This window comes from Onychomys torridus, chromosome 2 (assembly GCF_903995425.1).
Source record: "Onychomys torridus chromosome 2, mOncTor1.1, whole genome shotgun sequence".
Lineage (NCBI taxonomy): Eukaryota > Metazoa > Chordata > Mammalia > Rodentia > Cricetidae > Onychomys > Onychomys torridus.
The window spans coordinates 90,053,081-90,080,700 of NC_050444.1; the positions used below are offsets into that span (position 1 = coordinate 90,053,081).

General features: G+C 39.7%; 1 protein-coding gene across 6 annotated transcripts in view; it reads right to left on the reverse strand.

The window, feature by feature from the left end:
• Tle1 (TLE family member 1, transcriptional corepressor) overlaps positions 1-27,620 on the reverse strand; it is a 98,361-nt gene that overhangs the window by 50,735 nt on the left and 20,006 nt on the right. For 4 of the 6 annotated variants that reach the window (XM_036177963.1, XM_036177962.1, XM_036177961.1 and 1 more), the window contains exons 5-6: positions 12,442-12,504; positions 10,889-10,963 (exon numbers count right to left, since the gene is read on the reverse strand). In XM_036177963.1, coding sequence (XP_036033856.1) covers positions 10,889-10,963; positions 12,442-12,504 — 138 coding nt within the window. Of the gene's footprint in view, positions 1-10,858; positions 10,964-12,441; positions 12,505-27,620 lie in introns of all 6 variants that reach the window. The other 2 variants (XM_036177958.1, XM_036177957.1) reach the window with 1 other exon arrangement.

Here is a 27,620-nt window from a genome sequence, read left to right on the forward strand (position 1 = left end):
AGGGAAGCCTGGAATGCTCATGCCTACTCGTTCAATCTCTCTCCAGCAGTGCAAACACATACAAGATGTTTTTCAAGAGCATAGTTCCTCCAAAATAGCACACTCCTCTGGCTATCACCCAAGACCAGGCTCTCAAGTAGAGTAACTTGACAGGGACATCTGGCACATCTGAGACATGGACAAATAGGAGAGTGGGTGCTACAAGCATCCTGTGCCTGAGAAAAGATGATGTTAAACATCCTTCGATGCATAGTGCAGCTCTCCACCAGACAATCAAGGGGGACAAAATGCCACCAGTGCTGAAGAAACTTGTCACTGCTGCTTTCCACCCACTACCTCCAAAGTAATTCTGCAAATTGCCATTTAAAACATAACACTTTTCAATACTCAAGCATTAACTGTCATCGCCAGGCAAATCCCTTGTCATACCACAAAACCCAAAATATCTGAGCACTGTGAAGATAGTTCAGTGGGTAAAGGTGCCTGTAAGCAAGACTGGTGTCCTAAATTCAATGCTAAGAACCAGGTTAACAGTAAAAGATAAGAGCCAACACTACAGAGTCATCTTCTGACCTCCCATACCACCACACACACTTCATACACACGGCAGCTATCTTAAGCACATTTTTAAGCACTTGCCAGGCTAAGGCAAGACTGTTGCCAACCTGGGCTACATAGGAAGACTTGTCTCAAAAACAATAACCAATCAACTAACTAGGGGCTGGGAATGTAGCTCAAATGGATGCCTAGCACCAAGTAAAATCTGATATGGTGATGCACATTGGTTATCTCAATACTTGAGAAGACAGATTGTTCAGATATTATTCTTCACTAGATAGTGAGTTCTGTGCCAGCTTTGGTCACAAAACAATAAAAATAAATAATTTTTTAAAAAGAAAATCTGCTTTATAATGCTGACCTTACTAACAACTTGAAAATTCAAACAATAAAGGGAAGAAAAAAAAAGATCACTGTAAAAGGGGCCACCCTGAAAACTTCCACAGAGTGTTCTGATACATAGAAGAAAGTCATGTAAAGTTTTGGTCTCTGACTGAAAGAACTGGGAACAGGCTGAGGGAGAGATGAAAGCAAACACCAAATCCTGAGTTAAGGATCCTGGAAACCCACAAGGAATAGAGTAACCTCAACCGCATTAATAAGCAACAGCCATGCTATTAGAACCGTACTATAAAGAACCTGGCTGTGCTGCTAACATTTGGACTATAATGTAGTGGTATGATCACTGGTACTTTTGTTCTAAATCACAAGTGTAACAGAGTCCATCACAACAGAGCTGCTCAGAAAGGACAAAAACTGTGGGAAGATTTAAAACTCCATGCCACCAGCCACCAAGTTCCAGAAATTTAGCCCATTTTACAAACCTAGGAAAAGTCATGTCACCAAAATCACACTTAACCCAACTGCACTGAAAGCATCTCCATGTCCGAATTACAGCAAACAGTACTGACAACAATATGTATATAAACAGTTTTAAGGAAGACAAGATGTGACAGACAAGTGACATTGCTAAACTCGGTAGAATAGGTTTCCATAGTTCCTAGTTCTCTACTCTTTGAAACACTCAAGTTCTTATCTTGGGGATCTGGAGGACAGAAGGAAAAAAGTAATCTGTTCACTCACAATCAGTGAGAAGGGCTTTCTGGCAGCACAAGGCCACTATAGGAGCTGTTTAAAAACCTACTACATGAATGGCCTCTCTCTACAAGAGGGGCAAGGGTGACAAACAGAAAAAGCTCTTACTGGGGCCAAGAATTCTCCAGCCACTCGAGCCACTTGAAAACAATAAAGATAAAGTAGCAACACACTAAGAGGCCCAGGAAATGACATGTGGACAGGCTAAGAAATGGGAGGAAATACCTCCAAGCCGTACATCGGAACTCAGCTCAACAAGAAACAACGAATTAACAGGAGGAACTCTCAAAAGATGGGTCATCAAGAAAATGTAAAAATGCTTCCCATCACTGATGAGTATCAAAGTAAACAAGATGCCTGTCAGCATGGAGATATCAAAAAGTAACCAGATGAGTTTAGTAAGAAGGTATAGAGTAAAGCGAACCTATGTGTTGCTGGGAATCTAAACCAGCAACATTGTTATAGAAAACACTGGGCAGCTTCTAAAAGAATAAAAAATTTAAAACAGAACTACCATGTGATGCAGAATCCCTACTCTAGACATATACCTGAAGGAAATAAAATTTTCTCAGAGATATCTACACTTACAGAAATACGGAAGTATCATTCCCAACAGCCAAGATACATAAACAACTGAGTTCATCAACATGTAAATAGACAACAAAAACAACTACGAATACATAGTCTTGGAAATGCAGCAAACACAATTCAGTGTGATGGCCCAGGCCTCTAATTCCAGCACCTAAGGCTAAGGCAGAAGGATCACAAGCTCCAGACCAGTCTGGGTTATTAAAGCAAAATTCTGTCTCAACCAAACCAAACCCAGGAAATCCAACCATTTATAATAATATGGGTAACCCTAGAAGACATCAAACAATCTGAAATAAATCTAACTAAAAAGGCAAATATTCCAATGCCTTAGCAATGTATGTGCATTGTTGTTATGTTAAGCCAGGGCCCTGAGCAGCCAATGATGACCCTGGTGCTGGGGCTCAAAACCAGAGCTTTGAGCATACTAGACATACACTCTACCAATTAAGTTAAAACCCCAGGCTCCACCTGTGTCTAGATTCTAACAGAAGCAGAGAGTACAGTGGCAGGCAATTACCAGGGGTTGGGCAAAACAGGGAGATGGCGGTCAAAGGATTCAAAGTTTAAATTTATGTAAGATAAATTCTGGAAATCTAATATAGGGCATCCTGGCCACAGGTAATAACACCATGCTGTGTACTTGAAATCTGCTAAAAGATCTCAAGTGCACATAAATATAGATGAGATTAGACTATGAGGTGACAGATATGTTCATCAGCTTGACTGTGATAATATGATCAAAACGTTAAGTTATACTCCTTAAATATATGGAATCTCTATTTGTCAATGGTATTCCACTAAAGCTGAAAGGGCAAAAATGGTGACAGAAGCAGAAATGATCCCACCCATGCAGACAGAGATCAGGATGAAGAGGGCACACTTCTGAGTATTTGCCATCCTCACTCTTCCCGGTGTTTGCTGAGACCAACTCTTGTATAACCACTACCCTGTCTACCCATCTTCACTACTGGATTTACAGCTGATCTCTAGTACTTTAAAAGGCTCTGAATTAGAACATGTTTTTAAAAGTCATGTTTAGGGAGATCCACTTCCCAAACCATACACATATTAAATGAACACACTCATTAAAATCAGAAAGGAGATGTTAATTAAAAGTGCAAGGAACTACCTCTTAACATACAGAGTGGCTGGCTAGATTCTACAAAACAGACAAGGTCTGAAAATGTATGGTATAGAAACAGGAATCCTCATGCACCACTGGAGATGTAAAATGGTGCAAGCACTTTGGAAATTGGATGGGAGATTGAGAATTAAATATAAAGCTGCCTACGACAAACAAATTCCACTCCTAGGCAGAGATAATCTCCTGCTGCCAAGACTCATGACCTGAGTCCTATCCCTGAGACATACGTGGTTAAAGGACAGGAATCAACTTATTCACAGCAGGATTATCCAAAACAGCCAACAAGTAGATCCAACCTGATCATCCCCCAAACTTATAAATAGACAAAAAAAGGTGATAAGTAGATGCAATGTATTAGTCATTAATAAAAATGACTAAAAACTATAATTCACTTGCTAGAGCATTTCCCTAACATACACATAGCCTGAAGCTGATCCTCAGCACTGTGTTAAGACTGCCTAAAATCCCAGCACTCGGAAGATCAAAGTCCCACAAGTTCAAGATCATTTCCAGCTGTTTGGATTGTAACCAGCCCAGACTCTGTACAAAAAATAAAATAAAATAAAATAAAATAGCTAGGTATGATAGCTCACATCTTTACTCCCAGCACAAGAGGGGCAAAACCAGGCAAATCCCTGTTAAGTTTGTGTGAACAGCCCTGTCTACATAGCAAGTTCCAGGCCAGCTACAGACACACAGCTAGAAGGTAGAAAAACCGTGAAAACCCCATGCTAAGTAAAATCAGCCAAATATAAATAGCTACATATTATATGTATTTATTTATATACAATATGCTGAACAAGCCAAATGGTGGCCACTAAGTGTTAGAAGAGAGGACATGGGAAGTCAATGATAATAGATTCAGGGCTTCTTTCAGTGGTGATTAAAAGTATTTTAGAATGAGACAGTGATGGATGAATATACTAACAAATGAACTATATGACTTAAGGGGTCAATTTAATTTAAACTGTTATCTCAATTTAAAAAACAAACCACATACCCATGCACATATTTAACCTCTCAAATGGGATATCTTACTTTCTATGGAGCAGTTTCTTCCTCTTAAAAACATGTTTAATTATGAAATACCTTATACCAAGTGGAATCAAAATTCATACTATAGCATTTGGCAGGGAAATTAAAAGAAATAAATGTGCCAGCAACTTTTCTAGTAACTAAAATGCATATTAACTGTGGGAAAATCCAGAGAGCAAGGCCAATTCCAGATGCATTTGAGATACTAGGTAGTATTTTATTTTAAAAACAAAAATGCCAAACTGACTTAACCTGTAGGAATAGTACACACAGAAAGAATGCTTTTCTAACTGGGTGTGGTGGTATACACATCTTTAATCCTTGTATGAGGGAAGCAAAAGCAGGTGGATCTGAGTCGCAGGCCAGCCTGAGCTATACAACGAGACCATTTTATGAGGGAAGGGACGGGGTCCAGAAAAATTAGAACTTCCATGCAATGTTGTCTTTGCAAATTTAATAAAGAACTAGACTATTGGAATTTAAGAAGTCTTAAGTCTTTGGAACTAGAAGACACACATTTATTGTACCTATGAGGTCTTCTCCAAGTAGCAGGATACCCACTCTTCTAGAAAGGCACTTAAGGGTGGATTGAAAGATGGGCTTCCCAGGGATTAGTTGCATAGTCTAAGAATAAGAAGCTCATCCTCTTTAAACTTCACACACTACAATCTCATCAATAGCTGACAACTACAGCTAAAGGAGAAGGATAATCTAACAGTTTGCTAATCCCTGAACCAATCATTTCATGCAACAGTGGAGTGCTTTTTAGGTCTACAACTCATTATTTTAAGCATAAAGTCTCCTCCTCTGCAGATATACAGCCATCCCACACAGAAACACATATACATACTAGACAGCTATCAAGCATACAATACTCCAAGCTTTCACTTTATACAAAGTAGTTTTCAGGTAGAGAGAGGTGTAAGCTTGCCTATGAAGCCGGAATGTACAAATCTAACCAATAACTGAAGCTATCCTGGTCTTCACAGAAACTGTATGCATGAAAAGTAAGTCACACTGTATCCAAATAGATTACAAAGTAAAGTAAGTTTCCCTAGATTAGTACCACATTTCTTAAGTTCCCAGAGGGAATCTTGTTAAAATTTTCTCATACAGTCAACAATGAGGCCCAAATACAAGAGAGCTAGTGTTTTGTGGATAGGAAAAATAATCTCTCCCGTAACTCTTAAAGTCACAATAGCAGAGTACTCTTCTGCGGAGCAGGAAGAACAACAGTGGTCTGCACTGACTATCTCCATTTGTCCTCCACTCTAAAGCTATCCCGAAGACTGAAGGGCTAGCTCAGCAGTAAAATGTCTGTCAAGCACATCCAAGGTCTAGGTTTGCAGAAACAAACTGGTGAGGAGGAGAACGGCGGTGCTTTTTCACCGCTGAATCATATTGTAAGGTGATACATTCAAGGAAACCCACGAAACTCATAAAGAGGCCAACGTGACGGACGGCAACCTGGAGAAACAATACACACACAGGAACCATACCCAAGAACTTGGACAACTACATCTAACAAATCCATCACAAGCACCCAGAAATGAGACAGGCAAAACTACAGTTCATAGGAGTGGGATTATATGCTGGGTGAAGGCTTTCCAGCAGAGTCTTAGCCCTCAAAAGGTATTAAGTTATGTGTTATCTATCTACAGACTGGGAAACTACAATGTATCTATCTACTGTGTATAAACATCAGGAAATTAGGGAACAGATGGTCAGAAATAAAATATATAACCATGTAATTGTTTTTCTTTAAATTAAGAGAAGACTGGCTCTCAGCTTTTATTATTACATTATTTTCACTCAAAAACCAACTATTTTCTTTCAGCATGCAGTAAAATTTACTAAAAAGCAAAGAACATACTGGGTGACAGAAACCACATGCCCCTTGTCAAGTGTGGTACTTGATATATGAAGGGGCCATAGTGATCAGGGTAGACATTTCAAAGGTATGTACTTCACTACACAGAAAATATATACTAAGTGAGGAAAAACCATGCAGCTGTGCAGCTTTATAACATAGCGATCCACAGTAATTTTTTGTGATATAACCTGATTGAAAAAAATTTTTTGAACTTCAATTAAATTCAAGCAGAGTGAAAGGAGCATTTAGTTCCAATCTCAAACAGAACGTGGACTCACCCTGAAGTTCCCTAATTCTGTGTTTCAGAAAGCCTTTAGCCACCCTACTAATAAGATATTACATCATGAACAGCTGATTTTCAGGTTTTAATAAAAATCCAAGTTAAAAAAAAAAAGAAAAAAGTTGCTGTAGGCATCAATATGGCTCTTCTTCAAGAACAAGGTCTCAAATGAATGGATTCTCTTTCCCACAATGCGCAGTGTTTTCTTAACAGCATTTGTGTGTGAAACCAATCAGTCCTGAGCCAGTTAAGATCTTTGCACTATAGTTGCCTCCAAGTGTTGTAAAAAAGAAGCAGTGAGAGCTATTCTGATTAGTGACTACTAAGGGTAGGTATTTGAATAAAACTGGGAAGTTATACTGGTTTAAAAAGTAGCCGTAGTTACGTTCTCCTAAGGTCAATGACCTTACCACCCACAAGTAACTGGCTGGTTTTACAACATAAGGCATGAATTCCCTCTCATACAATGGGCCTTACGTCCAATTAGAGAGCTATTGGTTACTGCCAAGCTATAAGTGCCAGTATTGTACCGTTGGTGTCATCTTGCCATGGTGGAGATTGCTGTGGCTCCTAAGTTTCTCAGCTATTGACAGGAGGCTGCATCCATGAAATCTCAATATATGAATGCCTAAAATAAGACCTGCACAATAACAACACTGGTTGGCATCCCAATTTGGATGGGGAAATCTCACCAGGTCCCAACCCTAGATGAAGGGAGAAAATCAATTAAAGGTTGGTAAAAGTGACAATCCACAAGCCCTATAATAGGTTATCTAATCCAAAGTGGCCAGCCCTAAACACATAGGAACAACACAAAAATGTGGACTCTACATAGGTTGTGTGTGTGTGTGTGTGTGTGTGTGTGTGTGTGTGCGCGCGTGCGCGTGCGCGCGCGCGCGCACACGCACGTGCCTTGCATGAGCTATGTGAGGGAGGAAGGGGGGATTAACTAATTAATTAAGGAGGTAATAAATTTGAAAGTTAGTGAGGACAGAGAAGAGTTTGGGGGAAGAAAAGTAGCATGGAATGATGCGTGGGAGCACACACACATACACAAACATACACACATACAGGCAGGCACGCACGCACCACACAAATAAAACCAAGTTCAAAAATTAATGAAAATTCTTGAAATTGTTACAACAGAACACATTAGCGCAAGAGATTTTGAGAAGTGTAATTCAAAAAGCATTGTAGCAGTAAATATTATGCCAGTCACCAAATTTGCTATTAAAGCTGCTGTTAATGGGTCAACAAAAGGCCAGGTGTGGTGATCTTTAATCCTAGTACTCAGGAGGTAGAGGCACGAGGATCTCTGTGAGTTCACTCCCAGCGTGGTCTACACAGAGTCAGCCAGGGCATAAGGTAAAATTGTGTTTTGTTTTGTTTAAGTTAACAAAAATATTTTAGTAGTAAATTCAAAAATTAGCTGTGTGAAAACTGTTCCTTAAATATTAGCATTCTAGATAAAGGTTGAAGGCAAGTAGAAAAGAACTAAAATTCAGTAATTCTCCTAGATTGGAGAAGCATTTACATGCTGGTAAGAAGTTGCCATCTCACTCACTCAACAAGGACAGAAGAAAGTAGAACCTTCCCCTCTTCTAGTGAAAGAGCACTCAGAGGCCAACAATACAAGCTGAGCTCACCAAGAGTTTGGTGTCCTTGACAAGCCCAAGCTACTTTGCTAGAACAAAATATCTTTATCCCTGTTGGGGCAAACCATAAGGGCCTTGATTGTACCTTAAAGGGAAGGTGAGGGTTTCAGTTCATTTGCATTTTAAAGTGTTCTCTTTTACGATCTTTCACACTTGAAATAGACGTCTAAACCTTTTCTTTTCTTAGCCTGAAAGTCAATGAAGATGAAGAGCTTGGCCTCTCCCATTGTTCTTCACCCTAACCCATCCCAGAACAATACTGACAGCTGCTATCAAACAGGCTGCATTTTCTCTGCACAGCTGCTGTATGAACAGTCTCCCAGTGCTTCCTCCCCTCTGGCCAGACAGGCTGGCACACTGCATGTGCAATGAAGGGGTGCAAAGGTCTACTGAATTGTCAGCCCAATTTTATGCTACTTCGATTTTCCAGGATGTATGCAATTCTTTTCAAGCAAAAAAATCAAGCATATGCCAAAGCATGAAGCTAAAGGCAGGAGCTATTTCTGATCACTGCACACTTTCAAAGAGCCTGTCATAAATTAATATACCTATCCCACCATTTCAAAAATTAAAAACTGCATATGCTAAAATACTGAACACACCTATGCATTAACTCTTACATTGAACCCAATTCACCAACTTGGGCCATTATTACTAAGCTATCAAAGCAAATCTGTCTTGATAATCTCAACATGTTTACTAAAGCCATAAAATTTGCAATTCATCCACCCTTCTAAGATAACCTATTCTTATTTTCTGATTCCATTCAAAATGAGTATTAACTACAAATATCTGGCTAATACAAATCCCCCTTCTGAAATGTAGATTCAAAGAAGACCTTCAGGGTCTGGGCAGTGCCTATGAGAACTCTAAACTACCATTTTATTTATTGAAAAATTACACATATTATGTGTGAGGCCTCATGTTCAATCCCCAGTACTGCCAGAGACAAACCAGAAAAATTACATGTAAAAATTTAGAGCCTATCAGAAAACAAACATGTCCCACAAAGTTGAACAGGGCCCTTGAGATCTGCTTTGCATATGTTTTCTTTTAATCAAAACAGGCTTTTCCATCCTCATTCATTTGGGTTAAAAAATTCCTTGCTCCAGCTACAAGTACAATCGCTATTAGTCTCTTCTAATCAAACACAGTATGTGCAAAAATGCCAGTGAATATTTGATTTGATCTCTGAAATAAAGCAATTCATTACACAAGAAAAGGGTAGAGAAGGCAGCAGACAAACGCAGGCATAATTGTGTTTTTGGTTGAATGTGATTAGAGAGCCCACTAAGTAACAGTCAAAAATGTGATATAGAAGGGGAAGAAAGACAGAGCCCAGACCTGGGGGAAGGAGGGAGAACTGTTTATGCAGAGCTAAGCTGTCAAGTGCAATAAAGCGGCTTGAATAAAATCTAAGCTGAAAATCCACTGAAGCTCCCTGGTTCACGGAGGAAAAAGCTATTAAAAGGAAATGAAGGTCACCCTCCCAGTTTATTTCACCTAATTGACTGCCAATAGCTTACCACAGGCACCCCAACTGCAGATCTGCAATTGAGAAACTGATGAAAGGAGGGTTTTCAAGCTGAGGCTCATTCTTTAATCCTCCTTGGCTCTTGTGTTTTTCCCATCTCCAGTGGGGATGTAATTTTAAACCTTGATAGATTAACTGGTTCCATTGTCTGTCACAGCACTGGACTATGGCACTCTTAATCCCTACAGCAGCATGTCTAATTATCATTACAAAGTGTCTGAGGGAACTATAAAGACCAGCAGGGCATCTTCTCACAAGCAATTAACATAAATTGATAAATGAGTGATTTTGAATCCATTCGAGGAACCCACACATGAATAAAATAAAGCGACCTCCCCGGTCCAATTTCAGCCACTTCTTTCCTTTAGTCTAAAAGGGGCAGAGCACATGAGAATCACCTTAGGTCCTGCAGTGGGTGGGGCCAAACTCCAGCAAAGAGACAGAATGCCTGGTTCACTAGATCCCTTAATGCAGAACAAATGACTTGTGATTGACAACAGAAACCAGCTTCACCAGCAAGAAGAGATGGCTAAACTCCAGAGGAGATGTGAACCCCGAAAGGTCACAGAGCACTAGGGCAGACAATTAACACTCCTTCCCTGGCGAGGGAGCTTTTCATTGGTATGCCACTTTAAAATTCATGAAAGGGGCACAAGAAAGAAGAATCAAAAAACCACACAGGTTCCAGTGCCCAGGAAAGCAAAAGGCAAAGGCAACTCCAGGAATAACTCAGACTCCTATACTGACCCCGCTGTGGTGGAAGGGTACTAGACAGAAGCAAGGAAGAGCGTTGAGAAACTGATGGACAGCCTCGACCTCACTAACAGCAAGGGCAGTTTTAAGTATCACAGGATACAGAAGTTATTTCCCTTCCTCTTCCAGTGTTTCTCCTCTCATCCCCCTTGTGCCACTGTCCTCTTCCCTATACATCTCCACACACACCCAAACCCCGTTCACCTTCCCGTGTTAATCAAGTAAGTCATCTCTAAGTAACACAAACTTAGTTGTGTGTGTGTGTGTGTGTGTGTGTGTGTGTGTGTGTGTGTGTGTTACGCCATCAAACCATAAAGAAATGAAAGCTGGTGATACACACTGTAGGAGGTAGACCTTGTAGGCCACGTACCCCGATGATGGCATTCAACTCTGCCATGGTCACCTGTTTGGCACGTTCGACAGCCTGGGCCACCTGTTGTTGATGCTTTGAAAACAAGGAGAAGAAAATGTGTTAGCAACAGCTAAGAATTTCCCTGTTCATTCTGACAATAAAGACAGATAAGCAGGACCTCATGCACGTGTCACTTTACAGAACACAAAGGAGGGGCCATGGGATGGTGCTACCATTTATTTCTGAAAGGCTCCAGTCACCACTGAACTCCTGTGGGGTGGTAATATCAGAAGGGACATCAAGAGTAGTAACTACAGTCTTTGGCCACTACAGAGTGGGACAGCTAGGTCTCATAGGACTTTACAGTGGGTGCCTTTGGGAGCATGAAGTTCATTAACAATTCAAACATCCATCTTGATACTAAAAACATAATCAGTCAGTGATTTCTCTGATGAAAAAAACTCTAGATGCATCAGCCATTTAAAAAAAAAAAAAACTATGGGAATTCTCTCTGTAACCTATTTTAGCCTATTGGTGTTTCACCCTTCAGGGAGAAAGAAAGCTCTGTTTTCAATTTAGAGAATAAAAACTCACCTTGCCCACTCCCCAACTCCACATATAACTAAAATATTGCCACAGTCAATTTGAGGAGGCTAGTAGAAGCCAAGGATCACTGAAAACTGGCAGCAAATCAGGGAACTCAGGGTACTCTACAGCTAAATCCAATACTCTTTTAACCTCCCAACAGCTGGGCCTCCCCCACGGCACCATACGTTCATATTTACATACTGAAAGTACATTATTCAGAAAGAAGGTAAAACTTTCAAACAAAATTGAAATATAATGCTGAGTCAATCTCCAATGACTCCTATGAAGTACCCCCCCCCCCCCCCCCGCAAATGTTAAAGTCAACTCAAACCACCTGGCTTATCTATGCCTATGACTGAGTCAAAACCATGTGAATACTTATTTTATCTTTATGATGATTATCATCTACTCTCTCTATGGAATGCACTTGATAAATGAAGTGCCTACTTTCATGTAGATCAACCCCAATGCAGTCACTTTGAAGTTGGCTCAGGAAAACACAAAAGGGTACCTGAATCGTATCAAGCACATATTACCTAAACACATGCACAGCCAGGAATGATGGAACAGACCTTAAATCCAGGCATTGAAGAGGGAGGGGCAAACAGATCTTTGTGAATTTGAGGCCAGCTTGGTCTACCTAATGAGTTCCAGGTCATACTGAGATACACAGACACACAGACAGACGGACAGACACACAGGCGCGCACACACACATACACACATCAAAGCTTTCTTTATGCTTGATAGTTACTGCAATTTTCCAAATAATAATAATAATAATAATTTGGGGTTGAGAAACTGCCACCCCTTGAACAGCCTGCCCTTGGATGCCTTGGACAGAAGGACAGGGTTGACACACTTCAAATATAACAGATGTTCTTCAAACTTACTCCTTGTGGTAAAATTAACATCTTAAAACTGGCTAATTTGCAAACAGAGAAGCAACATAATTGCACTTTAACAGCTGAACATTTTACTTACTTCCTGAGACAGAAACGGGATGACTTGTGCACAAATGGTATTCAATCTCTTGGCGATTTCAGTCTACAAAGACAAAGTCACATACATGTTTAGAACACCTCCCAGTCAGTTCAGAAAGGTGAAACTTGAGTCTTTAACTCTCACTCCAGGGGACAGAAAAATGTTTCCTTAAGACATGGTACCAATAATTACCTGGAGATAAACAGCAGATAGCAGTGCTCTTTATAGACTAGGCATAAGTGCACATTTTACTGGTCACTTAAAAGATAATGATGGAGCTGCAGAGATGACTTAAAATTACTGGCTGCTCCCAGAGGACCCAGGTTCTACTCCCAGCACCCACATGGTGGTCCATAGCCACCTTTAATTCCTGCTCCCATGCCTTCTTCTAGCCTCTGTGATTACTAGGTACACACATGTGCACAGACATATATGCTGGCAAAACATCATATACATATTTTTTAAATTAAAAATAAAGAAAAACTAAGGAGTATTCAAGTCAGAAAAATCTGCATGGTTTAGGTTATATGGTCATTTCAACCTGGAGTTGGTAAGCCCCTAACACTTTCTCATTGAGGGTATACTGTGGGGCATTTTTACAGTTACAGAAAGTTTATTCAGAATGGTATAAAAAAAAAAATCACGATGTCAATGCAATCTGACTTTCAAAGTCGCAAAGGGCAGAGGCAGAAGAAAGGAGGTATTAACACTCTCCATTGTGTCCATTCACTATATACTGCTGGTGCAAATGCAAACTGCCGCAGTCACTACAAAAGAGTAGAGATACTTAAAAAAAAACAAACTGAAAATACAACTACTGTATGAGCCAGCTGTATCACTCTTGGATAAGTCAACAAACCACAAATAATCTCACTATTCACAACTGTCAGGAAGTAGAACCAGCCTAGATGTTCATCACCAGATGAGCAGATAAAAGAAAATGTGGTTCAAATACACAATACAATTTTGTGCAGCCATAATGATAAATGAAAACACAACATCTTCACAAAGTGCATTGTGTGTGTGTTTATGTGTGTGGCATGTGTATGTGTTTGAGAGACAGAAGAAGTACAAAGGGAATCACAATCAAGAAGGAAGAGACCCTGCAGGGGTAGAGAGGTTAATAGAATGTGTGACATTAAGGCAGAACTTGGGGGTTGTTTGAAGGGGGAAAGAAACCAGCAAGAGGGTACAGGGCAGGGGTAAAAAGTGAGAGTAGCCAAGGGGAATGAATCTACAAAATACAATAACACATATGCATGAAAATGTCATACTATAGCCCACTACTTTGCACGTTAACTTAAATCTTCTACTCACAAAAGGCCTTTGATAAAATCCTACATCCCTTCGTGATAAAAGGTCCTAGAGGAAAAGGGATGCCTTGGACATACCTCAACATAACAAAGGCAATTTACAGCGAGACCACAGCCAACATCACTTTAAACACAGAGAAACTCAAAGCATACTACTAAAACCGTGAACCAGAAAAGGAAGTCCATTTTCTCTATATCTACTCAATACAGTGTACAAAGTCTTAGCTACAGCCCTAAGACAACCGAAGGAAATCAAGGAAAAGTCATCCTTATTTGTAGACAATAGGATATTATACATAAAAGACCCTAATGACACCACCAGGAAACTGCTACAATTATAAAAATTTTCAACAAAGTAATGGGATAAAAACACATACAAACCAGTAACCTTATTACATACAAATGACAAACATATTAAGAAAGAAATCAGAGAAACATCACTTTTCACAATAACCTCAAAAAAAAAAAAAACCTTGTAATACCTCTAACCAAGTGAAAGACTTGTATAATAAAACTTTAAGACACTGAAGAAAGAAAATGAAGACGGCACTTAAGAATCAGTAGGATTAACATTGCTTTTCTATATATAGATTCAATGCAATCCTCACCAAAATTCTTCACAGAAATTAGACAATAATCTTAAACTTCATATAGTAACACACAAACCCACACACACATAAAACTAAAACCGCTATAAGAATGAGAAGAATGCTGAATAACAAAACTGCTGGAGGTATCATCATCCAGACTTAACAATAGTAAGGAAAAGTGATACATTGATCAATGGAATAGAACTGAAGATCTGGACATAACTCGAAAGAAACCAAAAATACACACTGGAAGTAAGACAGTATCTTAACAAATGATGCTGACCAAATTGGGTAGCTGTGTATAGAAGAATGAAAACAGACCCAAATGTATCACCCTGTATAAAACTCAACTCCAAATGGATCAAGGACTCAACATAAGGCCAGACACCTTCAATCTGATAGAAGAGATGGTAGGACATAGGCTTGGAATTATTGACATAGGAAAAGACTTTCTGAATAAGACCCTGAATACTGCAGGCACTGAAACCAACAATTAATAAACAAGACCTCATGAATCTCAAGTTTCCATATAGCAAAGAATATCATCAACTGAACGAAGAGGTAGGTAGTCTCAAGAATAAAATTCTTTATGAGTTATACATATGGCAGAAGTTTAGTACCTAGAATATTCAAAGAACTCAACAAACTGAATGTTAAGAAAACAAACCAATTTTAAAATGGGGCATAGAATTAAACAGTTCTCTCAAAAGATCTAAGACAAAAATCTGGGAAACACTTATAAAACGTTAAACTTTCTTAGTCATCAGGGAAATGCAAATTAAAACTATTTTGAGATTTCATCATACCCCAGTCTGAATGGCTGAAATTAATAAAACAAATGATAGCAATTAGTGGTGAAGATTTGTAGAAAGGGGAACACTTCTACAGCTACTATTGAGATCAGTGTGGAAGTTCCTCAGGAAGCTGAGAATAGGTAAGATCCGCCTATACCACTCTTAGGCACATACCCAAAGGACTCTACATCTTACTACAAAGACACCTGCTTATCCATGCTCATTGCTGCTATATTCATAATAGCCAGAAACTGGAAAAAGCCTCAATGCCCATGATGAAGGGATAATGAAACTGTGGCACTTTTACACAATGAAATATTGTTCAGCTCTTGAAAAAAAAATGAAATTTGTAGGTAAATAGACAAAGATAGAACAATCATCTAATGTGTGAATATTAGCTTTTAAGTTTTAGGTATGTGTATTTCATTCAGAATACCCAGAGATTAGGTAGAAAGGGATAAGGGAGGAACAGGGAAGGGGATCTTCCAAGTAGAGGAAATAGAACACAGTGTCATAAAGAGATAAAGGGGAAACTAGAATAGAATTAAAGGGGAAGGGAAGGGAAGGCAGAGTAGACAGAATACAGGAGTGCAGTTAACACTAAAGACTTATTAAAAAGCCATATGGAAACCTACTAGTACAGAAGCTTCCTAAAATATACATATATCTAAATGGAGCTATCATATAATGGGGAACATTACCCAACTAGACACCATATGCTACCAAATAAAACTCTCAGTACCAAGAATGGGTTACATCTTTTTAAGGTGGCTAAAGGAGTCCCAGAGATCTCCCCAAATATTACATGCTATTACCAAGGCTACTGGTTACCATCGACAATCGGAAGGTAATACCTTATTATTGCTGAAGACACAATTTACTTATGTCATCAAAGGAGAAATGAAACTGATGCCCAACTAGAAGGTTCACTGCTATTGACTAGTATTCATTCATAGTGTTTGAAGGTACTATACACAGGTGAAAAGTAATCATCAATCTCATTTAGCTACAAACCAAGCAACCTACAACAGAGATCTGCCTGTAAAAAGACCCACTGATACAATGATGGCACAAATCTAAAAAAGCAAATGTGCTAGATATTTTTATGTCAGCTTTACCCATTTTAGAAGAGGGACTCTCAACCAAGAAAATGGCACCAGACAGACTGGCCTATAGAAAAGCTTATGGTGCACTTTCTTGATTGATGAATGGGAGGGCTCGGCTCACTGTGTGTGATACTACCCTTGGGGGTTTGGTTCCTGGGTACTGCAGGAAACAGGCTGAACAAGTCACAAGGAACAAGCCAGTAAGCAGCACTTCTCCATGGCCTCTGTCTGTATCAGCTCCTGCCTTCAGGTTCCTGCCAGTCAGAATTTCTATATTGACTTCCCTCAGTACTAGACTCTGAAATGAAATGAACCTTTCTTCCCCAGGTTGCTTTTGGTCATGGTGACTGTTTTTTTTTTTTTTTTTTTTTTTTTTTTTTTTTTTTTTTTTTTTTGGATTTTTGAGACAGTGTTTCTCTGTGTAGCTTTGCACCTTTCTTGGAACTTACTTGGTAGCCCTGGCTGGCCTCAAACTCAGAGATCCGCCTGGCTCTGCCTCCCGAGTGCTAGGATTAAAGGTGTGCGCCACCACCACCTGGCTTTGGTCATGGTATTTTATCACAGCAATAGAAGCCCTAACTAAGACAGTAACCAACCCCTCTTTTATTGTATTTAAGGCAGGTTCTAGGAGATGCAACCCAAGCCTGAAACTGTTAATGAGGCCAAGTACCTCATTATTCTACTAAAGGAACACAGCAATAACGTGATTCCTAATGATATCCTGCTATACCCAAAGATAAGAGCATCAGAAGCTGCTTCTTGCAATAGATGTGAATTACCACAGGGACCCACAACTGGACAATGTGCAGAAAGTGATATACCTTGGAGCACTCTGGGTGTCTTCATTAAATCCCTCCCCTCCAGGCTCAGGGATCTATCTATACAGGATAGCAGAATGAGCCTAAGAACCAAAGCTGATGGACCACTCCAATGACACAGTACCTGCTACACAGGACAGGAATGGTGTACATATGAACTCAAGAGACTTTGGCAGCATGCACAAGACCTGAAACAATTTCAAGCCAGACAAAGTCCCAGAACAAAGAAACAAAGTGGACAAAGTCCCACACCTAACCAAGACTCTATTTAAAAAAGAAGGGGGAAAAAAAAGCTGCTGAGGAGGGGAATTGGCTTTCTTCAATGGAGTGGCACTGGGTATATCAGCCACACTCCAGGGTAGGCTCGGGAGTAGTTGGTTAACACCAAATGAATGCCATGGTGCTTCTTTAGTTGGTTTAATGCTTGTTTTGTTGTTCTTTTTTCTTTGAAAGACAGAACATGAAGTTGGGTTGATAGAGAAGTGGGGAAGATCTGAGATAAGCTAGGAAAGGAAAAAAAGTCACACTATAGTAAATTCTTTCAAAAAGATAAAAATTATAGATTAAAAAACTGCTCATAAAGTTCATTATACTTACACCAGTTACAATGGCCTCAGACATTTTTCTGCTACATATAGTCTTCACAGAGAATGTTTAAAATAAAATGGTTTTACTTACTCCCCAAAGTCTTTAACTAGCATTTATTATTTCAAAAAGGTAAAGAAACCATAAAATATATAACTAATAATAGAACTTAGTCTAGAGTGTGACAAGTCATGCATGTTGAGTAAATGTGTTGTTGCCAAATACCAAGACCTTGCTGACAAGGCCCTGGGTCTGCTAAGCACAATAGATGCTCTGAGTGGCTATATCACTTCTATGTAAATAAAGCAGGTGAAGTCCCTGCCTAGCTTAAAACAAACAAACAAATAAATAAATCCTGGAAAGAACAAAGATAAGAGAGAGCAAAAAAGGAGGAGAGGAAGGCAGAAGCCCTAGAGAAGAAATAAGGTTACATAAAGAAGCCCAATAACAGCTTTTATTGTTTCGTCATTTTCGTGTAACACGAATTTTAAAAGGTCTTATTAACAAAAAACCCGAGTCAGGTATTGAAATGATTTCTGAAAGATCAGAGAAGCAGAACAAGCCACAGCTAACCTCACCTTGCCAACTTCTCAGCTGATCCTGTTTCCTCAAACTGGAAGCCTTTGAGTCTTCATCTGAATTGATCTCAGCTGAACTGCTGCTAAAAGCCTAAAAGCTTAAAAAGCCTCTAGTTAGTGGTCCTCATGCCTTATATACCTTTCTGCTTCCTGCCATCACAGGATTAAAGGCATGTCTTTCCCAAGCAAGACATAAGATCTCAAGTCCTGGGATTGAAGGTGTATGACATCATGCCTGGCTCTGTTTCCAGTGTGGCCTTGAACTCACAGAGATCCAGACAGACCTCTGCCCCTGGAATGCTAAGATTGAAAATGTGTGCCACTACATCTGGCCTCCATGTCTAACCTAGTGCCTGTTCTGTTCTCTGACCCCAGATAAATTTTATTAGGGTACACAATATATTGGGGCATACAATATATCACCACATTTTCTATCTATGCTTAATAAATATTGCCTTTATTACTACATTAGGCAATAGAAAAGATCAAGAGGGTAGAGATGTAGCTCAGCTGACCAGGATACATGAAGCCCTAAGTTTGATTACTGGAAGACCAGAAAGTTGGAGGAGTTCAAGGTCTTCTACTACCTAGTGATTTCAAGGCCAATCCAAGGTATTTAAGACCAAGAAGAAGAAAGAAGAGAGAAGTAGGGGAAAGAATCAAGAAAAGAAAATTAGGATGTGAACAGGCCATGTCCACGACACAGAACAAAGAAAAACAAAGCAGGAACCCCCAAGAACTTTACAATAAAGTATATGTAAGAGTTGCATTTTGTCTTCCAACTTGATTCTAGTTCCATGAACAGCTAAGCTCTCTGATTTCATGGGACTGGATTTAGACCAACCCAATTCTCCTGATCATCAATGAAATGGCTCTACAGACCACATCATAAAAGGAATGTATAGGAAGGGGATATGATCTATGTATGGAGCAAACCCAAGACCTTTCTTTAGCCAAAGGGGCAAAACCAGAGCAGCTGTGCCAGATGCAAAACAGAAATCAGTGAGGACTGTACAATTCATTTATCATTATCACTCATCCACTCAAGGTAGGTAACTCAAAGTCAGGACTCTCCCACAAAGCACAGGCAACCTTCCCTTTCCTTTTGGTAGTTAGATCACACACACACCCCTGTACCCACCTTCCACACAGTTTAGCATCATTCTGTTCTTTCTCTTTCAAAATGCACTTAAAGTTTTCCAATTGTAAAAGTGATATATATGGGACTAAAGAGACAGTTCAATGGCTAAAAGCACTGGTTGCTCTTAGAGAAATCTGGGGTTGAGTTCCTAGCACCTACATGGTGTCTTGTAACTACCTGCAAATCTAGTTTCATTGGGACACTATATCCTCTGGTCTCTGGGAATGACATGAATGTGGTATAAATACATACATGTCAGCAAAACAATCAAACACATAAATTCCTAAAATAAACCTTTTGCTTTGCTTTGTTTTGTTTTGAGTGACGTATGTTTGGCTGGAAATGTAGTTCAGAGGTTAAGGTACTTACTTACTTGATGTGCACAAGTACCTGAGTATAATCCCCAACTGGGCAAAATGTAGAGGGCAAAAAGTGTCACAAACTCACTTTGAACATGTAACACATGCACACCGTGGTACATGGGTAGAGAAGCACGCCAGAAAGCTAAAATAATGCTAAACACATCATGTTAGACATCCCTGGGCCGCCATCATTCCAGTCTCTCACTTGACCTACAGAAGCCCAAAGTAGGAGAACATTACTACCAATGGGTTCCATTCCATACAATCCTTTTCTATAATTTGTTTTCCTCTTAGGAAACAACTGCCCAGTAAATAAACAGACAGTACAGAGAATATCAACATAACCCACTATGTGAGCAACCAGACATCTAAGCAATGACACCAGAAGACACTGAAGTTTTTTCAAAAATTTTCCAGAATTCCAAAGTCTGTGTCAAATAATGCTCCATATAGATCTCTAAAAGGAACCCATGCACACACACTCTGAACTTCCGGGCCAGAGTGAGTATATGCATGTTCGACTGTGAAGCATGCTGCCAAACTGCCCAGGAGAAACGCTCTATGAATGAAAGCGCCTGCTCTCCTGCCCATGTCAATAATGGATTTTCTGGACATATTTAAATCCTATCCATCAAATAGTTTTTCTCATCATTTTTATTTGGATTATTTGGATTGTTTCTGGAGTCCAACATGTTTCCATGGATATGTATTGATCTACTGTTTTTCTTTTCTGTGTAGACACCCTGGTCTGTGTAGATACTCTTCACGTAAAATAAATATAAATACTATCCTTTTCATTGGTTTGCCTGATATCCTTTTATTTATGTGACTGGGATAAACACCATGACCAACAGCAGCTTGGGGAAGAAAGGGTTTACTTCAACATCACTGAGGGAAGTTGAGGCAAGAACTGAAGAAGAAATCATGGAAGAAAACTGCTTACTGGTTTGTCTCCTATGGCTTGTTCAATCTTTTTATACAATATAGGACCCAAGGGTAGAAGCACCCAGTGAGCTGGGCACTCCCACATCAATCATTAATCAAGCAAATGCCCCCAAAGACTTGCCTATAGGCCAATCTGATGGAAGCATTTTCTCAATAGAGGCTCCCTCTTCCCATATTAATGCTACCTGTGTCAAGTTGATAAAAAATAAAATAAAACAACCAATATATCTAACCTGCCACATATCTCCCAGCTTTGCCTAATACGGACTTTTCTGCTGCTTATAATGTTCAGTTACATAGCCAAACTGATAAGCTTTCTTCCGTTGTTTCTAGCTTTTAGGTTAAGGATCAGAACACATTACGATTATATAAAAAATTTGTAGTTTGTTTCTCTGTTGCCGCAGCTATTTTCTTTATACTAATTTATCTAGCTGAAATTAACTCTGGTTTCCAATGATCAAAATCCTCACCCTTAATAGTAGTATTATTACATAAAATGGCATCAAGGTAAACTTGAACATGGCCAGAAGACCATTAAGACCTATTCTGAGTTATGTGTGATGGCACCAGGCTGTAATTCCACAACACAGAAGGCTAAAGCAGAAGTACTGAGCTCAAGGTCAGTCTGGATTATACAGTGAAGCCTTGTCTCACAAAATAGAAAAGGACCCATTTTGAACAGAGTGAACTTAGTAGTAAAACTTTTAATAACTAAAGTGACTGAGAAGCAATCAGACCAAAGATTCCTGTAAAAGCAATACCAGGTTAAACTAATTAGAATGAAACAAGACAAAAGTGATGAGCTCAAAGCTTCAAAAGTGATGAGAAGCCATCAGAAGCCATGTCACATGCTCTGCAAATTCTAAACAGATGCTGGAGAAGGAATGGACACAGAGCAGGAGGAGGAAACTTACCTCAGAAGTCCCCTCCCTTTGCCAGGTCTCTAAACCAACCTTAAACCATCTGACAAGAAAACCAGAGGAACTCAATCCAAGTCTGCTTCTTCTACTTCTAAGTTGCTGAGCTACACAACTCTGTCCACCTGCAGGATATCAACAAGAGTTCTTCTGGAAGTGAGGATGCCACATGCACCTAACCATGAAGAGCATCTCCATTCCCACATCCACACTTTCTAAAATGTCTCTTTTCCTTCCCTTCAAGATGTGGACCGCAGCAGTGGGGGGAAATAAACAAATGATTCTGAGTATTACCTCTGTCTTGCTATCAAGGGCATTTTGAGAATTCTTAATTTAGTATGAATTAACAGTCAGCAGTGTTGTGCACCCACTCTAGGTCTCAGCGCTGGCAAGCAGGTTCTATCAGGCCCTACCTCAGTTAGTATTAAGAGTTTCACAACCTAGGGCTGAAGAGATGGTCTGGTAGTTAATGATCATTTGGTGCTTTTGCAGAGGATCTAGGTTTGGACCCCAGAACATAACTCCCATTCCAGGAAATCCAATACCCCTTTATGGTCTTCTGGCACCTGGCATGGCACACAAAACCCTCATCAAATAAAAATAAATAAATCTTCAAAAGTGTTAAACCCTTTGATACCACCTTCCACCTCTCCTGAAAACTGCACAATCCAATAAAACACTGTGTCACAACTGTATTTTCCACCTACAAAGAACTTTCTTTTCAAAGGTGAAAATATATTTGGTACTGCTAGGTCACAATTGACACTTTAAGGCAGCAATGACAAATTAGCATCTGGAGGTCATTGCCAACTCAACAAGCAACTCCACACAGAACTGGGTATGTTGTATTAGTATGTGTGGTATATGAACATAAAAGGTGAGGGCATCTATTTCCAATCTTGGAAGCTTGTGGAGGGTGTGGGTGTGCTTATTTATCCTTCATGTTCCTTACCTGAAGCAAGCTTCACTGGCTACGTAGGCACTCAAGACTGCCCCAGCAATCATCCTTTCTCTGACACAAGTGCATAAGACTGCATGGGTGCTGAGATCAAACTCTGTTTTTCAAGGTTATGTTGCAAGTACTCTTAGTCACTGAGCCATTGCTCTAGCTCTCTGCCCAGAATGCCAAGTCAAGTTCTGAGAATAAGCCTTACTCTCTGGACTACCTGTATCCACCAAGCTAGAAGGAGGCAGGGGTATAATTTATCTATCTAGCACAATCTTTTATGCTCCTTATACATATTGGCTCCCCATATTGATTTATCCTTATGAAATGTACTATAACCCAAAAATTTAGCTTCACACCTCGTAAACCCATATCAGGTATCTCAAGTTAAGATTCAACTGCCAGATCATAATAAGTGTGCTACCTAACAGGAACTTGACTACTCTATCTCAAAGTTCCATCAAAGTCAAGTGAACTAACGGATAAGTGACAGGTATTCTATTCCAAAGTGCTATAGAAACCTAAGGGTGTTTCCAATTCTTCAAGGCCTCCCTCAAATCCACTCAGAAGGTGCCTTTGCTCATAATACCATAAGAATACTTTCTCTGCGCTCTTCAAGATCCTCATACTGTCACTTGATAAACTAAACTCCTATGCTAAAAAGCCTCGGTATAGCCGGGTGGTGGTGGCGCACACCTTTAATCCCAGCACTGAGGAGGCAGAGGCAAGCGCATCTCTGTGAGTTTGAGGCCAGCCTGGTTTCCAAAGAGAGTTCCAGGAAAAGTGCAAAGCTACACAGAGAAACCCTGTCTCAAAAAACAAAACAAAACAAAACAAAACAAAAGCCTCGTTATATAACTGTCATACACTTTGCCAATCATATCCTCCAACAAATTATCTCAATATAACAAGATGGAGATAGGAGGACTCGCCTTCACTCTCCCAGATCTACTCAAACTCATCATCAGTTCACACTCATCATTGTTGCTGTTCGTTTTTACTCTTTTGGGGGGCCTGCTACCCAGCTCTCAAATAAATCATATACAGAGGCTTATTTTTAGTTATAAATGCCTGGCCTTAGCTTGGTTTGTTGTTTTCCAGATTTCCTTAATTTAAATTATCCTGTCTATCTTCCATCTCCAGGTTTTTCCTGTTTTTTGTTCTGTTTTAATTTCTGTAAACCTTATTGTTACTAGCTTGCTGTGTGGCTGAGTGGCTGGCCCCTGAAGTCTGCCTCCTTCTCTGGCTTCTTTTCCTTTCCTCCCCAATTTTTTCTTCTATATATTCTCTCTGCCTGCCAGTCCCACCTATCCTTTCTCCTGTCTTGATAATGGCCAATTCTTCATTAGATCATCAGGTGTTTCAGACAGGCACAGTAACACAGCTTCACAGAGTTAAACAAGTGCAATGTAAACAAAAGTAACAAACCATAAGATAATATTCCCCAACACATCATACCATCAAAGTCAAACTTGAGTGAAGTACAAAGTTCATTCTCCCTGTATCCTTAAACTCAATGGCTAAGATCCACCAAATAAACCATCACGACAAAGCAGTATAGTAACACCCTGTTTACCAAAAAGAGACCGTGTATAAGATAACAGCCACAGTTATTAGCTGAGTGTAGTGCCACATATCTGTAATCCCAATACTTAGGAGCACTAACCTCAAACTAAGAGAAATCCAACTGCCTCTGCCTCCCAATACATGAACAATTCAGTATATAGGAATATTGGACATAGAAAAGCAGAATGCACAAGGCCCTGGGTTTGATCCCTAGGACCACCCAAACAACAACAGTGATGCAGAGGTGCACGCATACGTCCAAGGAGCGAAAACCACGAGATACCTCAAAAACCCAGCAATGGAAGAAAACTGGAATGTTTTGCAGAGCTTTTAAACTGAAGTGTGTCCTTGGGGGAGCTGCATGTGACAATTACAGGATTCTAATTCCTAAAAGCTCAGCATTCTCTTCTCAAACTCCTCACACTTTGTCCAATTACAAGGACTAAAGAGCCCACTCCCTGGGGCTCATACACTTCCCCACTACAACCAAAGTTAATGCATAATGAGTGCTGTTTGAAGCTCAAAGCAAGGTAAGGACTGTGAGAGAATAATTGCCCATAGGTCTCTAGGCAGTCCTATGGCACTCTGCCCAAAGTCAGTTTAGGAAAGTGAAACTCCACCAGGATTAAATTACAAAGTGAAGGATCCTAAAAAGTAGTGCTTACATTGAAGGCTGCCAAAACCATTATGTTTTTTTCTTTTTGATTTTTGTTTCCCTGAACCAATCTTAAGGCCTAGAGAAAAACAGTAAATGAAGTGTTGGTAAGTTTCTGTTGTAAAGTGGGTCATTTGGAACTTGTTATTATAACTTAACACACACAAACACACACACTATATACATATATATATATATTATATATATACACACATTATATATATTATATATATACATTATATATTATATATATTATATATATATAATATATATAAGCTAAGGATGACAAATTGCTTGTCTGGCATGTATAAAGCCATGAATGCAATTTGTAGCACCCCATAAAACTGGGTGTTGTGGCACATGACTGTAAACCCTGACACCTGGGCAGGGAGGCAGGCAGATGAGGAGTTCAAAATCATCCACAGCTGTAGAGTGATGCTGAGTCGACCCTGGGCTACAGTCGCCTCTGTTTGAAAAAAATAAGCTTTTTATTACAATCTAATTTGAGTATTCAGGAAAACTGGACTAAATACATGTCACTGAGGACAATTACATAACACAGTAGTCATTTTTGGTTTTATTTTTAGCAGTATTGGGAATTGACATTAGGTAGGGTTTCACATGGTAGACAAGTGCTCAACCACTGAGCTACACACCTGATTCCCAATACAGTTCATCTTTGAAATAAGACCATGCTTCAAAACCAGAAAATTATCTAAATCCTAGAATAAGGTTCCCATAGCTAAAAATTTATAAGGAAATAGTTAAACTAAAAAGCATTCCATATATGAAAAAAATTCACTGCACAGCTTATTTTAAAGGGAGGAAGAGGGAGATAAAGATTCGATAATAGTTTAACACATTACAACCATTCCAGTTTTTAAGAAACCTAACATTTGCCTCCTGGTAAATCAGCTGTCGAATACTAAAAAGAATGATCAAATACATGCCAACCTGTATGCATGGCAAGTAACCATTAAAACTGTATTTATGATGGTTCTAAAATGGCCAATACATTCACCAGATGGAGTAAGGGGGAACAGAAACCTTGTGACAGTATGTACACATGTGTGCATGTTTGTGTATGTCCTTTATTAAAGGTCATATGTGTAGTCAGATGCTGTAAGCTGATACCCAAAACAAAAACTGATGATGCTATATGATAAGAGTATGTGACTCCCTCAACCTCAGACTTTCTAAACACTGTTCTTAAGTTATTGTTTCAATTTATTATTTATTATTTAAGGAAAGTAAGAGCTATCAGTCCCACAACCCTGACAGCAGCTATGCTGGCAATCCCTGATATCATTTGTATACCCGTCTCTCTGTCCATCCTCAAAGCACATATATAGACATCAACAATCAACACTTACAGAAAATGGTTTACTAACACAGTAAAGGAAGATTAGAAGAGCCATATCTAAAGCTGATAAACTCAAGTTTTATTCACAAAGCAATGCAATGAGTGGTGTGGTGGTTTGAAAAAAAATGGTCCCCAAAGGGAGTGGCACTATTAGAAGGTGTGGCTTTGTTGGGAGTGGGTGTGGCCTTGCTGGAGGAAGTGTGTCACTGTGGAGGCAGGCTTTGAGGTCTCATATATGCTCAAGACACACACAGTGTCTCAGTTTACTTCCTATTGCCTTTGTATCAAGATATAAGGACTCTCAGCTCCAGCACCATGTCTGCCTGCATGTTGCCTTGTTTCCCACCATGACAATAATGGACTAAACCTCTGAACTACAAGCCCCAATTAAATTTTCCTTTATAAGAGTTGCTGTGGTCATGGTGGCTCTTCACAGCAATAAAAACCCTAACTAAGACAGGTAGACATACAATCCAAACAGGCCTCGTCACCCCTCAGCTAATAATGGTATCACAAGTACACCCTGTGACCTGTAAAGGCAAGGTCATTGTACTCTTTCAATGCTCTGGCAGAAAGCCTCTTTAGCCCAGAACAGGCATTTTAGAAGCAACTCCAACTATGAAATGCAAGCAAGCTATAGTCAATATCTTCACCACAAAGAACATTATATTAATATCAGTCCCGCCTTACCTACCTGTGGAGCACAATTCTTAAAATCATTTCTAGTTCCTGGAGGTAATTCTGACATATCTAAAGTTACTTCAGGGTACATGTACACAAACTGTCCCCAACAACGCTATCCATGTTCATAGCACTGCAAATCTCATCCAGTGTTCCCATCCCCTGTGCAGGAAAGAGGAACCTTTAAGGAATTTGCTATCCTATGGCTTTACATTGTAACCCCTGGCTGGTATTAGTAACATGCTCATGAAAAGGTAAGGTTATCCAAAATCCTAAGACACTAGATAGACTTGATATACCAAATAAGACTTCTGCTTAAAATATACAATGTCAATAAAATCACTAATGACATGTTGGAAAAACCTAAAAAAATCTAAATTGACAGAATGTGAGATTGACTTTGTTATTGTCGTGCTTTCAGAGATGGAATCCAGGGCCTGGCACATGTAAGGCACATGCCAAAGCCCTAAGCAATAGCACTGGCCGGGGGAGTTATCTTCAAACTGAGGTAATCAGTGATGTCTGTTCTCCAGAGTATCTCCCTTAGCTCCAGGGCTTTTGCCAAAGATCTGGACCTGGAAACTTGCAATTCTTCCTCATGGTTCCCAGGTGCTTTTGCAGTTGTAGGGACTCAGGGTCACTTTAGGATCTACCACCATCTACTACCAAACAATGACACAGCACCTTGTGCTTAGCTCCAGCCTGGCCCTGTGGCATCTCTTTAAATTTCAAACGAAATCCTCTTGGAAATGGACTCAAAGGTTATAATAACCAGCCTAAGGACTCTCTACAAAACCTTGATATGACATCTGAGCAGCC